This window comes from Balaenoptera musculus, chromosome X (genome assembly GCF_009873245.2).
Source record: "Balaenoptera musculus isolate JJ_BM4_2016_0621 chromosome X, mBalMus1.pri.v3, whole genome shotgun sequence".
NCBI classification, from domain to species: domain Eukaryota; kingdom Metazoa; phylum Chordata; class Mammalia; order Artiodactyla; family Balaenopteridae; genus Balaenoptera; species Balaenoptera musculus.
In genome coordinates, this window is record NC_045806.1 from 36,307,564 (window position 1) to 36,324,179 (window position 16,616).

The 16,616-nt window shown below is 36.2% G+C and overlaps 1 protein-coding gene across 12 annotated transcripts in view; it reads right to left on the bottom strand.

Annotated features, from left to right (window-relative positions):
- CASK (calcium/calmodulin dependent serine protein kinase) overlaps nucleotides 1-16,616 on the bottom strand; it is a 398,598-nt gene that overhangs the window by 20,732 nt on the left and 361,250 nt on the right. For 6 of the 12 annotated variants that reach the window (XM_036839503.1, XM_036839501.1, XM_036839500.1 and 3 more), the window contains 4 exons: nucleotides 16,088-16,156; nucleotides 14,661-14,696; nucleotides 12,815-13,011; nucleotides 5,120-5,235 (listed from right to left, as the gene is read on the bottom strand). In XM_036839503.1, coding sequence (XP_036695398.1) covers nucleotides 5,120-5,235; nucleotides 12,815-13,011; nucleotides 14,661-14,696; nucleotides 16,088-16,156 — 418 coding nt within the window. The remainder of the gene's footprint in view (nucleotides 1-5,119; nucleotides 5,236-12,814; nucleotides 13,012-14,660; nucleotides 14,697-16,087; nucleotides 16,157-16,616) is intronic. The other 6 variants (XM_036839508.1, XM_036839512.1, XM_036839511.1 and 3 more) reach the window with 2 other exon arrangements.

A 16,616-nucleotide genomic window follows, 5' to 3' on the forward strand; every position in this document is an offset into this window, starting at 1 on the left:
GTATCTTAACCATATACAAGTAGCATGAAGAGGGTACTCCGGTCTAAATGAAATCATCACGTAGTCATAGGGTGGAGAAACAATAAAAAAGGATATTTTAAAATACGACATACAAAGAATATAAGGAGAACACTTAGAGACTGAACTTTTAAAGGTTTTAAGTTGTTTGCTGATTTAAAAAAAGGGACTTAATGAAAGGAAACCGTCAAAAACAAAGAGGCACAGTCACTCAACAGGTTACTTACATGCACAGAGGCCATTGGGAGTAAGACAGCATGAAAAATGTACAGGGGTCATTGAAATATGGCTTTTAATATATTAGTAAAATAAAAGTATAATATGCACAAAAGAAACTTTACCATGCAATATTCTAAACATGAGGCAAATAAATCACATTAAGAAACAAACTCATTTTAATAAAAATTCAACAATATCCTTATATAAAAGCCAGGGGGTTTTATATACTAGCATATGCATACAAATTTTGTCTGGGAATAGTTACAAGAAACCTTCTTCAGGGAGTGTAGGTGTGGAAGCCTTTTGCTTTTCATTCCGTATCTTTTCTAATCACGTGTGCCTATTACTTTTACTATTAAAAAAATGTCAACAGGGCAGTGAGATTATGGGCCACTTTTTGTCGTCTTTAGAGTTCTCTGTATTTAAGAAAACAAAAATAATAGCTTTTTAACGTCAACAGTACTAATTTGTGGTATTAAACATAATTTAAACACACCTATGAATGGTATTGTAGAAATCCTCTATGTTTGTATGTATGTATGTAAATGGGGTTTCTCAGGATATTTAAATACCACTTCTCAGGCCTCTAACATTAAAAAAAAATGAATTAATGAAGAGTTTTAAAAAAAGTTTACATTAATAACTTGATCTTAAATTGATTTTGGAAGTCCTAGGGCGGAGGAATCTCAGCGCCTCAAAGAGTATAGTTCTTCTAGAAGCATGACAATGCTTTTTCCATCAAATTTATGTGGCTAAAAGTCTTTCATGCATTGCAGAAAATGTATTTGCTGTAAACGCTACACATACCATAATCAAATCTATTCCCAAGGCTTCAGAAATACTGTCTGGCATATTGTCCTGACTTCCTGGTAAGCTACTCAATGTTCATGACACTTTTGAGTATTTAGGTACCTGTTCTTCAGTAGAATCTTTTCCATAAATAAACCTTTAACATTGATTCCATATCTCAGTTGGAAAAGCTATCTTCAAAGCAGCTTTGAAGTATACTAGTATCTTCAAATACTGTACAAACCTCCATTTAGATAAGCCATTGTACACTGGTAACACTGGGCCGAGTAAAGTGGGCTTAATGTTACCACACCCTCTGTTCTTTCAAGGAAAGGCAGAAACCCAGATTTTATGTTAAATATTTGATTTTCAAATGTGATAACTAATTAAGATTAAACACTGTGTGTATATGGGAAAAATAAAATTTATTTATGGGTCACATTCAGCTAATAGACTGCCACTGTATATTGTGAGAGGTAGGCAACAGTTTGAACAGAATTCTGCTTTAATCAGACATGTAGAATTTCCTGGTGACATAAATGGAAATAATTAATTCTAGTATTTTATCATTTCCATCAGTTCTAGATATTGATAAAGTTCTCATCCTTTATTTTTACTACAAATGTAAACAACTTCAGAATTTAATGATAAGGTTTGGATCTTGCCAACAACAGCTGCTGAATTCTCAAAGATTTGAAGCAAGAAACAAAACGTATGCCCTTATTTTATTTTTTAAAAATTACTTATTTTTCAATGTATAAAAATCAGTTGCATTTTTAAAAAACTGAAGTACAGTTGATTTACAATGTTGTGTTAGTTTCAGGTAGGTGTACAGCAAAGTGATTCAGTTATATATATATTCTTTTTCAGATTCTTTTCCCTTATAGGTTATTACAAAATACTGAGTGTAGTTCCCTGTGCTCCACAGTAGGTCCTTGTTGGTTATCTGTTTTATATATAGTAGTGTGTATATGTTAATCCCAATGGCCCTTATTTTAATTTATTGAGGACTACGGGAAGATTCCCCCATTGTATTTTACAATCGACTTTTGAATAAGTCAGAAAACACCTTTCAGAAATATAGTTGGATTTGTGGCCTATGAACCCATTTGGCTAGTTCTTGGTATTAAAGAATATGATATTTCAAAGTTCTCAAAGCATTTGCCTTCCCAGTGGAGGTCAACAGTATGTGTTTCTCTCTTTTAGAGCAATTCTTTATGTAGGCAATGCCACATATTAGGATAAACTTTCATCATAGCTAAAAGCAGAACAGCTGATAAAATACTTGACTTTCCTTCCTGACAATTTCATCTCTTGTAAAGGCAAGGTAATCAGTAAGTAAATGGTTCTTCTGGTCTTTATAATTAACAAAATGTAAGAGTTGGTTGGTGATGGGGAAGAATGCTGAAGAGATGGTGGCAGAAAGGACATGCCAGGCAGCATCTTCTAGAAAGTCCAGGGAAAAAGCCAGGCATCTTCTCCAGACCAGAAAAACTAATAGGAGAGCTCATGAGTGATGATTTTGTGCGGGTGGAAATCCTAACGATGACATTCAGACTAGACAATCACAAATGAGCCTAAACACAGGTTCTGTACAGAAACTTGAGTGGCCCTGCAAGGACCTTATAAAAAGCTCAGATTTTCTATCAAGGGAGGCTCTCAGGCAGTGACAAATACTGACATGTAGAAGGAGCTGTGAGCATGAGGAAGGCTCTGAGGCCCGGAAGACGACTGCTTAGGCAGATGCTGTGGAGAACAAAAAAGTGGTGGGGCTCCTCTACTCCTCTTAGTTTTAAGTTTACAAGAACTTAGACAGAGCCATGATTTTGGATAGGAGGTGTTGTGTTTAAAGACGACAGAGAAAAAGCAATTCTATTCCATTTCTATGAGGTTCCTGCCTTCTCTAGCAAGGGTGATATAGCCTTCAAACATAATGGGCAGTGTTTACCAGAGCTAAAGCTTAAGATAAGGGACAGCAAATGAGTACTTGGCTTCATTAAATGATATCCATTTATCAGGCCCAGTGATGAAATAACCTGAGATCCACTGAATTTTAGAATTAGAAAAGATATCCTTTATTGACTAACCCAATTCCCTCGTTTTGAGGCCCACAGGAGCCAAGTGATTTGCCAAAGGTGCATGGATACACAGGTGTGCTAATTTCCGGTCCTAGCTTGGGCTGGCTATTAAGCTTACAGGTGCGTTTGCAGGACTACCAAGCACCACTTGTGATGAATCAGAGAGAACAGGAATAATGGAAGATCAGTGGTGCCCCAGTGGTCAAAGAATGGAAAAAGTTAACTGTGGAAAACACTGGCCACCAGATAGGATGCTGATTCTCTGGCAAAATTCTTAAGTGAACGATTCAACGGACTCTTTGTCAGAATTTAGAGAGTCTAGTTTTTCAATTAACTGGCTTCTTATTTTTCCTCAGAGCTAAATTAAAGAGTGTTGGCAAATTGAATACTCATGTCTACATGCCTTCCATCAGTAGAATATAAAAAGCTAAGGATGAATTGACAGCCTTATCGGCCATTTCTTTGCTTTTCTAGGTTTAAATTAATTTTAATGCCATCTATGTATCATTTAAAATTATTGTAAAAATTACAAGGTTATACATATATATGTAATGTCAACAGACCTTTTGAGCCTGTTAGAAGCTGATGGAAATAAAGGTGATTATGGAGACTTGGCAATAACCACTGACATTTTATGTTAAACAACATTCTGCTGCTACTACAGTGAATTTCTTCAAATAGTACTACTGGAGCATTTACAATTAGTTTTAACTAATTATATTTAACTAATCTACTTTGAATATTTCTTCCCTTTATAAAACAAAAAAAGCCATTATCAGACTAGTGCTTTGTAGTGGTATATAACCAGAAATGATACCTTTTATTGGAAATAAAAATGTGGCACACTGTAGCTATCATGATGGGAAAGATTTCCTTATTTAACTGAACCATTTAAAATTAAGCCATGTGGTCACTCACATTCATTCCACATTATACAATACTTCAAAATGTTTACTTTTACTCTCTGATCAAGAAATGAATCATTCAGAGTTTCAAAATAATTTTTCCTAGTGAATGCTAATAAAATATAACATTCTACAGAGGGAAATGCATTTCGTATTTGTCAGAAATATTATACTGTCAAACTGGGTATGCATGATTGCATTCACTTGATTTTCTTTGCCATATGTTTGAAGTTTGGAGTTATTTCTGAAACCTTGGGAACTAATCTAATGCCAATGTTGGGGCTTGCACCTCCTCAGAAAAGTTCCTTATAAAAGGAGTCATATTAAGAAGTTACTGAAAATAAGTAAATCCCACTCTACATCATCATGCCTTTTCGTTAACTTAAGTTACATCCTGTGAGTCTTCTGGGAATTCTACTGCAATGACAGAGCATGCTTTTTTGGTATTCATTTCAGTTCTTAGCAAATGAGTGAATATTTTGACTTAAGTTGAATGCAAGCTTCCATATAGACAAACATACCATGAAGGGTAGGCCAAGATAATGTTCTTGGTCTTTTATGGGCTAAGAAATACCATGAAGGAAGAAGACTAGTGACAGGAACTGACCAAATTAAGTTAGTATCTATCTAATGTCATTTGCACTCTTTCAAATCAATCACTGAACCATTTGCAGCACAGCTCTCTGTTAAGAGTGCACCTTTGCCCTTAGAAATGTGGCACAGGGCCATGTCCAAGGGCCAGAGAGGAGTCAGGAGTGAGGGTATTTGCTCAAGACCAATCTCAGCAAGGAGGCAAGAATCCTGGCAATTCAGCAAACTCTCAATCTCTCATTTCTCAGGGGAGGACTTAATGTACTGGGTTCTTTGAGTTCCAGAGAGTACTGTTTCCAAATAGCATTTTCTTCCTATAAAGTATAGCTCTGTAAAATATTTGGCAAATAACCAACATAATAATTGAAGGTAAGGAATTCTTAAAGTTTTTGCAAGCTGATGATCTCATATGGTGAAATTTTTTTGATAGAGAACTCTGAAGACGGAATTGAGATGTTACATCTACTTCAGTCTCTTTGAGATGTTTAACCGGTCTCAGTAAGTCGTACTTTTCCCTACCTGCATTGTGCTTTGCCAAATATTTATCTTTGTACTGCTTCTTTTTCTTGCCAAACCAAGTACAGCTGGCTTGCTGCTCCTGTTTGGTCTTCTCCATGGCAATGCAAGCAACTCGCCTAGCACACAAAGAAAAGAAAAAAACTAATGTATAGTTTTATGCTGATAAAAGAGGAAAACCAGTCATTTGAAGAGTTTACACGAACCTGCATGAACAAACTCCTCACAAACTTTTCAAATCATTCAGATAAAGGTTGCTCCTTGACAATTTCCTAGAAAGGTTTTAAAAATGCAGGCTTATACGAAAATAACATTGTATCACTTGAACATATACTAACTGATAACACAGATGAAAAGTCTAAACATACAGTCATGAAATACAGTGGAATGAGTGTGGGATTTTGAGTTGAGACAGGTCTGATATGAATCCTGGCTCTATCACTTATTAGCTTTTATCAATTTAGTGTTAGGTGCTTTTCTAGGAAATTTACATATATTAACTCATTTAATCTTTCTAACAACACGTGAAATCGTGTCACTGTTTTACAGATGAGGGGATCAAAGGACTGAGAGGTTAATTAATTTGTCCCAATCACACAGCTAATAAAGTGGGAGAGTGAGGACAGTCTGGCACCAGAGCCCATGCTCTTAGGCGGTACATTCTATTGGCAAGTTCCTTAATCTCTTGAAGCCTCTTGGATGGGTGTTGTAAAGAATTATAACAAAAAATATAAATAATATCCCTAGCACAGTGGCAGGCACAGTAGATGCCTAATAAATGGTACTACTACTACTTGAAGATTCTAGATAGGAAAAAAAAAAACTATGATTAAATCCATAGTTAGCATTACATTCAGAAAAATCATAATTTTGTTCTACATAATTACAGTATTCAGCATTAGTAACATATACATAAATGTTGTTAAAAAGTTGCTCTCTTAGGACTTCCCTGGTGGCGCAGTGGTTAAGAATCTGCCTGCCAATGCAGGGGACATGGGTTTGAGCCCTGGTCCAGGAAGATCCCACATGCCGTGGAGCGACTAAGCCCATGCGCCACAACTACTGAGCCTGCGTTCTAGAGCCCGTGAGCCACAACTACTGAGCCCACGTGCCACAACTACTGAAGCCCACACGCCTAGAACCCACACTCCGCAACAAGAGAAGCCACCGCAATGAGAAGCCCGTGCACCACAACGAAGGGTAGCTCCCGCTCGCCACAACTAGAGAAAGCCCGTGCGCAGCAACGAAGACCCAACGCAGCCAAAAATTAAAAAAAAATAATAAAAAAAAAGTTGCTCTCTTAGGTTTAGGCTAAGCAAGTACTTGCCTTTCAAGATATTACCACAGAAGGTTTTGCTTACTTAATGACTTTGCTTGTGGGCCAATGTGGGGTGCCTGAGTGAGCCACATATAAGGAGAATCCAAAATCACTATCAGAATGCCATACAATGCTATTGAAAATGACGAGTTGTTTTCCAATGAGATTGTACTGATTTGCATTCCCACCAGCAGTATAGAGTTCCTATTGTTCCACTTCCACGTCAACACTTGTTATTATCAGTCTATAATTTTAGCCATCATGGTGGACGAGTAATGAAGTAACACTGTGTTTTGAGTTTGCATTTCACTGATTATTAATGAGATTGAGCACCTTTTCATATGCTTATTGGCTATTGGATTTCCTCTTTTGTAAAGTGCCTGTTCAAATCTTTTGACCACTTTCCTATCCAGTTGTCTTTTTCTCATTGATTTGTAGGAATTCTTTATACGGTCTGAATATTACACTTTTGTTAGTTATATATGTTGGAGGGATCTTCTTCCACTCTGTGGCTTGCCTTTTTAATCTTTTCATGGTATTTGATGAATGTAACTTATTAGTTTTAATTTAGTCAAATCTAGCAATGTTTTCTTTTATGGGAAATATTTTTGATATCTTTTTTAGGAAATCCTTCCTTGTCCCTAAAGATATTCTCCAATATTATCTTCTCAAGGGTTTATAGTTTTGTCTTTCATGTTTTGGTTTTTAATACACTGGAACTGATTTTTGTATGTGGTGTGAAGTTAGGGGTCCAATTTCTCTCATTTTTTTCCCTAATGGATAACCAATTGTCCCAGCACAACTTATGGAAAAGTCTATTTATTCCTCACTAGTGACTATTTATGTATGAGAGTGTTCAGGGGTTCTCTTCAATTGGTCTATTTGAGCATCTCTAAGCCCATACTTTGTCTTAATTACTACAGCTTTATAATAAATCTTGGCATCAGTGGGGCAAGGCCTCCCTCCTTATTCTTCTAGAAGAGCATCTTGACTATTCCTGATTCTGTGCATTTCCTTGAAAACTTTAAAATTAGCTTGTCAATTTCAAAATGGTTGGGATTGAATTGAATCTATGAATCAATCTGGGAGGAATAGACATCTTTACAATATTTACAATATTGAGTCTTCTAGTCCCTGAATACAGTATGTCTTTCCATTTATCTAGGTCTTCTTTAATGTCTCAATAAGTTTTATAATTTATCCTCTAAATGTCTTGAACAACTTTATTAGATTTGTTCCTAGGTTGTTGATTAAAAAACTTATAAATGGTATTTAAAAAAATTTGTAATATTGAAAAATTCAAACATATACAAGAGTAGAGAATAGTGTAATGAACCCCAAATATCTACAACCCAGCTTCAACATTTATTAACTCATGGCTTATTTTGTTTTATTTACAACCTACCCACCCTAAGATTACTTTGAAAAAAATCCAAGTTTGTATCATTTCTTCCTTAAATATTCTTAAATTCCCTTTAAACCTATAGGTTCCCCCTCCTTCCCTCTCTCCCTTTTCTTCTTGCAAATTATTTGTTGCAGAAACTGGTTGTTTGTCCTAGTTTCTGATCTCACCCCTGTGGTGTCTTCAGTAAGTCCCTTTGTCTTTTGCATTTCCTGCAAATAGCTAATTAGATCTAGAGGCCTAATCAAACTTAAGTTCTATTTTTTTTGCAAGAGTACTTTATAGTATTATGGTGTTGCAGGTGGTATTATGTAGGGCATTTAAAAAATTATTTTCCATTTTTTACTGTAAATAGAAATATAATTGATTTTTGTACACTGATTTTACATCAGCCATCTTGCTAAACTCTCATATTAATTCTAATTGTTTATCTATAGATGATTCCTTTGAATTTCTACACAGAATCATATCACCTGTTATATATTTTTTCCCTTCCAATAATGTTTGCTGTAGGTTTATTGTAGATACTCTCAATCAGGTTTAAGGAAGTTCCCTTCAATTCACAGTTTGTGAGAGTTTTAATCATGAATGGATGTTGAATTTTAAAATCCACACCTATTGCTATGACCATGTGGATTTTTCTTCTTTAGTCTGTTAATATGGTGAATCAGGTTGATTGGTTTTCCAATGTTGAACCAGCTGTGCATTCCCAGTACAAACTCTACTGGGTCAAGATGTATATCCTTTTTATATATCGCTAGATTCAATTTGCTAATATTTTGCTACGGATTTTTACATCTGTGCTCATGAGGGATATGGGTCTGTAGTTTTCTTTTGCCTTTACTGAACTTTGGTATCAGGGTAGTGCTGGCATCATGAAATGAGTCGGAAAGTGTTCTCGTCTACTTTCTTAGAGTCTTTCCTCCATGTCTCTTTCTCTCTCTTGCTCTTTGAGGGCTTTATTTATATTTATTTCTTTATTTTTGGTTAGGAGAAAGACATTTATTGGGAACTACTGTGAACTCTCAGCAACAGCACTAAAGTCAATCTCCATATATTACCTAAGTGGCATACAGAGGAGGCTGATGAAACTTTTGCTTTGGGAATTCTTCCAGTTCAAGCCAATATGTGCTGTCAGTCATAACTACAGCTTCTGTGAGGCACAGGATCTTTGGAAACATAAACAGAACTGAGGAATTTTTGACAGGTTAAAAGAGATGAAATCCTGACCTCGTGAAGCTTACGTTATAGTGTACAGAGTATCTTATAATAAATGTTTTTCAGCTTAAAAAATTTAAGAAAAAGTTTCCAGTAAAAATTTGTGGTGTGGCCATATGTAGTATAATGACAGAGGAATGATACTGATTTTTACTAGGCACTCAGGAAATGAATGTTATTTCTTTTAGCTCAGTATGTGCAAGGAAACTGTGTTAGAATTTAGGTCAACCTGGAAGGAAATTTCAAACACATGTTTAACATTTTATTGCTGACTTGGATGAGGATCTAGTAGGCAAGGGAAGGGATGACAGATTCAGGGACTCAAATCATATCAGAGGATTAGACTGATGGGCCTTGTCAAGCAAGATGAGATTTAGCAAGGATAAATAAGGTAAGGTATTTGGGTCCAAAAAATTTGATTTCTCTAGAGGATGTGAAAAATATGACTTGGTAGCAACACATCTGAACAAAGCTTCTGGGTCTGGCTGATAGTATTGTTTCAAATCTTTCTCATTAGTATTACATGTCCATCGACATTCTAGAGACCAATTCACTTTTCCAACAAGGGACTCTGCTTTTTCCCCTCAGCTGGGAATGCCTTCCTATACCTCCAGAGTCCTACTGTGGTCTCAAGGAACATGCTGCCCAGTGGGCCTCTTCCTCTTCATCCTAGTTAGAACCCCTGTCTCCCTCTACGGTCACTGCAACTTTATTGAGTTCAGTTTTTCTGCAATAAACCGAATATAACATATAAAGTGTAAAATTTCATCAGTTTTGAAACATTATACATCCCATGAAACCATCACTACAATCAAGATAACAAACATTTTCATCACCCCAGGAATTTTCTTATGCCCCTCTGTAATCCCTCCCTCCCTCCTCCAGATCCCCAGGAAACCACTGTCACTGTAGATTAGTTTTGCATTTTCTGGAATTTTATATAATGGAATTATACAGTATGTTCTCTTTTTTGCCTGGAAACCCAGCCTAATGATTTTGAGTTTCACCCATATTGTTGTATGTTATCAATAGTTCATTTCTTTTTATTGCTTAAGAGCATCCTATTGTATGCATATGCCATCATTTGTTTATCCATTTACCTGCTGACGAAAACTTTAAAAAATTTTAGCCATTCTAATAGGCGTGTGGCCACTGAGTTTTTGTTAGTGCATTTTTTGTCCTTGGAAATTCATTTTGGTTCTTTTTCAAATCTGCTATGCCATTAAATTTTTTCCCCTCTTCTCTGAAGATATTTTTTAAGCTTTTACTGATTTTTAAAAGCCTGCTAATAAGCACAGTTGTTTAAAAACCTTTGTCTCCTAACTCCAATATATGAAGTAGGTTTGAGTTTGTTCCTGGCGTCTTTCATTTCTGTCAGGTCTCACTGGTTTCCATGTGTGCTTGCTCATTTTGACTTGCTGGTGACTGCCCTCAAGAAAGTTTATGTGGGAGGTCAGGAGGAGCTCTAGGATGAGGCCTAGGATAAAAGTGTTCTCCTTCAGAGACTTTCATTTGTTTATAACAGATATTTGGAACTATTAGTAAAGGGGAAACCACATCAAGCACATAGCTGGAGTTTCCCTGGCTGTCCCAGGCTATGTGTACCTGGGTGCAAATCCATTCAGGGTGGACCGGTGGCCACAAGTTTTTCAGGGGGACTTTGCTTTCCTTTTGCTCTGCTCACCGACAAGGCAGCCTTCTCTACAGTCCCCTGGTGTGGAAGGGCAGTGAGGGGATGCTTATCTATCTGTTTGCTTTTAACCTGGGGGTATAGCCTTTTGCAGATCCTGACAATGCGGGATGAGTCTCCTAACACATTCTCCTACTTGTACGGGCCTTATTAGGTCTTAACCTTGGTCCTCTGGCAGAGAAGTTTTTAGTAATAGAAATGCCCTCCTGGCAAAATGGACCAATTTGGTACTCTAATTTTTACTGCTCTGATTAATGGCTTTCATATAAAAATTGGTCCCTGAGTTCCCCAATACCTTTTCAGCTACTCAGTGCTCTTAAGGTCATTTTCAAAAACATATTTTCTGTAGCACTTTTCGTTTTTTTTTCCCCAGTGGGAGGATTGATCCAAATAACCTAGTCTACCATTATAGGAAACAGGAAGCAAATCTGCTTTTCCCCCTGCCATTTCTCAGGCTTCCTCCAGAGGACTCAGAGTTCTAGGTATTGGTGAGACATGATTTATACAAATGAGCTGACCAGGGAGAAGAGGTCTGGATTCTACATAATTCTTTTCAACAAATGCTCATTAATATATGGCAACGTTCAAGAACACATTTTGTAAAACATAAATATCAGTGATAACATAGTAACATCACCATCAAAATGACTTAGAAATCACTTTCCTCTCACTAATGCTTAAACTGTTTTCTGAAGATCAGACTGAAAGACAGCATCAGATTGAAGGCTGCTACTTCCTCTAACTAGGCCTATGTTTCCTCGTGTAAAATGATGGCATCTGAAGTTCTTACCAGCTCTGACATTCTAAATTTAAGAGTATAGCTGAAAGAAGTGATCAAGCAAAAGAGATTAGCCGAGAAATCCCTTTAATTAGTGAAAAAAATGGATGAAAAGTTGTACGTGTCTATGAACTCTATGCCTTTGGTCTCTTTCAGGTAGGTTCAAGTATTTTGGACATGAAGTTATCTTTTTTGCACTAGGTTTCTGATATATATTGCCAAAGTACTGACAAAGGTAAAACTATTGACATTTTTCAAAAAATAGCAAATTGTAACATTAGTAACAGAAATAGATTTTACCAAAACACACAGTAATCCGTGACTCCTCTCAGTTAAAAACATGTCTAAAAACTGTCTGACTTTAACCTGCTTTCAAAGCCTAAACTGTCTAACAGACACACATTTTTAAAGACCTGGCAAGGGGGACTTCCCTGGTGGCGCAGTGGTTATGAATCCGCCTGCCAATGCAGGGGACACGGGTTCGAGCCCTGGTCCGGGAAGATCCCACATGACTCGGAGCAACTAAGCCCGTGCGCCACAACTACTGAGCCTGTGCTCTAGAGCCCGCGAGCCACAACTACTGAGCCCATGTGCCACAACTACTGAAGCCCGCGCACCTAGAGCCTGTGCTCCGCAACAAGAGAAGCCACTGCAATGAGAAGCCCGCGCACCGCAACAAAGAGCAGCCCCCGCTCGCCACAACTAGAGAAAGCCCGCGCACAGCAACGAAGACCCAATGCAGCCAAAAATAAATAAATAAATACATTTATTTTTTAAAAAAGACCTGGAAAGGTAAAGAACGAAGCTTCTGACTGCCTTACCCTTCTAATAGTGAAACATTTTCTCTTTAAATACCTGGAATGACCGTGAATCCTGGCATTTGAATTTTTCGCTGGTGGTGGAGTGGAATGGGGGTGGTGAGAGCATGTGGAGGGGCAAGGAGAGGGTACATTTAAAAAAATGCAATTCTAAAAGGATGGAAACAGCATATAGGAATAGAGGGCTCTGCTAAGAGACCACGATGTGACCATGACCTGAGGCTAGTCGCTCAGCCTCTCTAACAGACCTTCCTCTCCTTATGTGTGAAACAAAGACCTGACTCTATACGCAGGAGCTTACTTGGTGCTGACAATTTAGAATTCTTGGATGACTAATTTGAACTGTGTTTGGCTAATAGAGCAAGGAATATATTAAACAGGTTTTACCCTGTAAAAGAATAAAATATAAAGTTGAAAAATGGATGGCCAGGCTTCATTTTTATTGTAAACTAAAAGAAAACAACAAAAACATACCATTCCTGAAGTTCTGGAGAAGGAATGAGACCCGCAGTTCCATTTTTGGAGTTTTCCAGTTTACCCTGCCACCAATTGTGATCATCCTTACTGATAATCTGGATAATGTCACCAACTCTGAATCGAATGCCAGCTTCTTTGCAGGGGATGAGGTCATCCTTGGCTGGATCATATTCAAATTGTGCTCTTACATAGATCTATAAAACAGGAGTTTGTAAGAAAAAATGCCATGGTGATGTGAAAGTAAACAGTCAGCTGTAACTTAATAACCACACACTAACACTTACTACAATACAAACAGGACATTAGATGGTGAAAGCAAATATGATGCATGGAAATACAACACAAAAAAACTGCTACCACTAGAAACAATGTACTACTTTTGGTGTGTACAGGTTCAAGTCTTTGCTCTTTTTATTTGGAGGGAACACTTAAGATACTTGCTTAGTAAAAATAGACTTAATTTCTGCTTTTACTATAATAGGATAGGCTTAAAATTATAGAGAAGTATGCTTACCATTTTAAAATCTGAATATATTTAGTTGCTATTATGCATAAGTTGTCATGATCACATGGCAGCCTTTAAACCATGACCACAAGCATTCAGGACAGGCTTTAACCCTAAAGCAGTACATGATACAAAACTAGCAAGAACTCCATGTTGGTATCTTGCTGTAAAATGCCTACATGACAACTGGCAGTGTGTCTACACACTGCTGATAAGCTTAAATGTAATTCAAACAATTTTTTAAAGCATTTAAAAATAGTTTTATTTTTTAAACAGGATTTAGACTTTGTATTTTACTCTTTTTAGAGAAGAAAAATGAGTTTGAATCCTGGCTTTGCCAGTGTAACACTTGAAATCTGCACAGAGCTTCAAGATATGCATGGTTTAAGGCTCTGAGTTTTATATGTAAATATAACTAGTAAATATTATAAAAGGAAACAGATTAGCATACAGGGGGTTATATGGCACCATTTTATGAATCACTGGATTTCTAAATGATTTAAAATAAGGTGCTAGATAGTCAACGTTGCATCACTTATGGGTGAGTTCTATTAGGTGCTAGTTTATGCACATCTTAACTCACAATTGGATATTTTTTAATAGCACATTTCACAAAAAATACCATAAAAATTCTATCTCTTGAAATTAAATTTGAATATTAATGTTTAAGTCACTGTAAAACCAACCTGAAGGCCTTGGAACTATTGTGTGATTATTCTGTTTAAGTTTCTTTTCAGAAATCCAGCCTATAAAATAACAAGTCTCTGCATTTGCACCTAAAATTCATACTCAAAGTGCCAGCAAATTGAAAGTTACTTGCTTGTGTTTGTTAGGCAGCACTTAACTTTTCATGTTTGATTAGGCTGTAAAGCCAGGAATTTTCTGTTCTTTTTTTTTTTCATTGTATATGGCTTTTAGAAATACACATGCAGATACAAATTAAGAAAAAGCCTTCAAACTTCAGATAATTATTGCTTAAAAATATTCACTGGCATGTACGTTTTAGTTATTCTTAGAATTCTAAGAATTTTGTAACCTTTAAAAATTTTTTTCCACCCCAGAGGCAGGCCCATAAGATCCCCAAAGGCTGAATTCTCAACCATCAACACAAAATGATCAGGTTGAAATTACAATAACCATCACAGCTACAAAGATGTTAGGAAAAAAATCTTTATAGAGAATTAGTCATGTGTAATGTGTTAAAATGAAATGGTACAAGCTCTCAATGCTCAAATGTTATGGTCCAAAATGCAGACATTATGGGATGAAAAGGGTTAATAAAGGATTGGCTATTAGCAGCTCAGTTTAGAGAAGTTTCTATAGAGGGTATCTATTCACCTGTCGTCCTTTTGGTTGGGTAGTTGATGGCAAGTCCTGTAGAATAAAGCCAACCCAGGAGAAAAATTTTCATTTACTTTTCAAAGAGTACAAGGTAATTTGTGTGTTCTGTTACAATATGGTTAAAAAATGAGCTAGATTTAAGTTGTAAAGAGATAATATACATTATTCCATTTCTCAGAAATGTTGAGTTATCAAAAAAAAAAAATCAAACCCAGGCCATTTAGCAGCAAGCTGAAGAAAGCAGGTAAGTTTAAGCAGAGAGAAAATGTGTTCTTAAGAAACAACTCAGCATCTTCAACACAAAAGCCACTGCAAGTGAAATAGCCTATTTAAAAAACCCCCCAAAACTCAAAAGAGCTGTTGCCCTTTTCAACTTAGTCACTGCAACCATTTAGATTTCGAAAAATTCAATGGTTGTACGGATTTTCACCATCTTAAAGTTATTAAATGTTATAAATGAATTCCTTTGGTAGCCTGTTTTGAAGCTGCAAATAAAAGTCTTAGGAAATTTTCTTCCATAATTTCTCTTATATCATTCCATTTGAGGTGATCTCTAAATTATTTAAAAATTTATCTGGTAAAAATGTTGATATATTTTTAAAGGGCAAGTTAATAGGAAAAAAGTGATACTGCTGTATTATTAGAACTCTCAATATTTTTAACAGCAATATCAGCAACTTAGAGATTTTGTTACCCCAAATATTGCACACCTGCACGTATAAGTGCTCCCATTTGTTTAAATTAAAAACAATTCTTTTTACTTTTCAAAATGGATAGTTCTGAAAAAAAAAGTAAAATTCCAAGTTCAAGTCAAAATATAAAGTACTTTGTGTTAAAGATGTGATAATAGCGTGGCTTAAGTGCAGTTTGAAGCCAGTTCCTTTTGCTGTTTATATCCAGGCAAGGCTTATAATTCACAAAAGTATGTGCACGTACCACAATAACAGAGGGCACACCAATTCGTAAACTTAGATAGCGGAAACTAAAACATGTTGCTGATATCACTCAGAATAGACAACTACAAAGCCCGAGAATACCCAAATGCCTACTCTGCAAAATCCTTACATTTCTTTATCTTTCTCAAATTAAAAAAAAAATGTTGAGAAATTTCAAGAAACTTCCATTTACATCCTTTGCATAACTTTGAGCAAAGTCATAAATAGTAGATGGGTGACATAGAAATACTTTGAGAATGACCAAAGCAGTCTTGAACTACATTTCTTCAAATTTAACTAATGAAAGGCATTTTCAATGAGAAGAAAATGTTGAAAAAGATTTTCCAGGAGTAAACTGCATTGTAGCTGTAGTAGCCTTGTATATCGGCAGAAGACAATATTTCCACTGAACACATGTAACTAGAACACTCATGGCAGGTGGCACCAACAAAATTGTCACACTTTGCTGTGTGGAGCTAGAGTTCTTACCGAAACAGAATTGTTAGTGCTGCTATGACCATTAGCTGGGGACTGTCTGGAAGTGGAGGGGGAATCTCTCTGAAATAAGACACAAGGTTCATTAACACAGAACACCAGCACAGAAACAGAGATATTCACATCAACAGTTACAACCACAGTCTGACAACCATTTCCTTTGAGGTTTTAGCTATAAAGGTGCCATACTGACTTACTTGCATGATTTCACAGAAGTATGAAAAAAATTTTTACAGTTTGAAGATTCACATATTGTAAGTGATGACCATGTCATTCATTAACCATTTATTTCCTGTCTCTAACATTCTATAACCTTTGCTTTCTTTAAATAAGACCCCGAAGGGTGACTTGATATTAAAATCCTATCAAGTACTGTAAAATGACAGATATTACTATACAATTACTGTCCTGAAGATCCCAACTGCCTAATTTTTATTGAAAATTAGGTTTGAAAAGTATTTAATAATCCTTAGGTACTTCGGTATCAAAAATTACTGAATGATGCAATTTGAAGTGAAGTGAA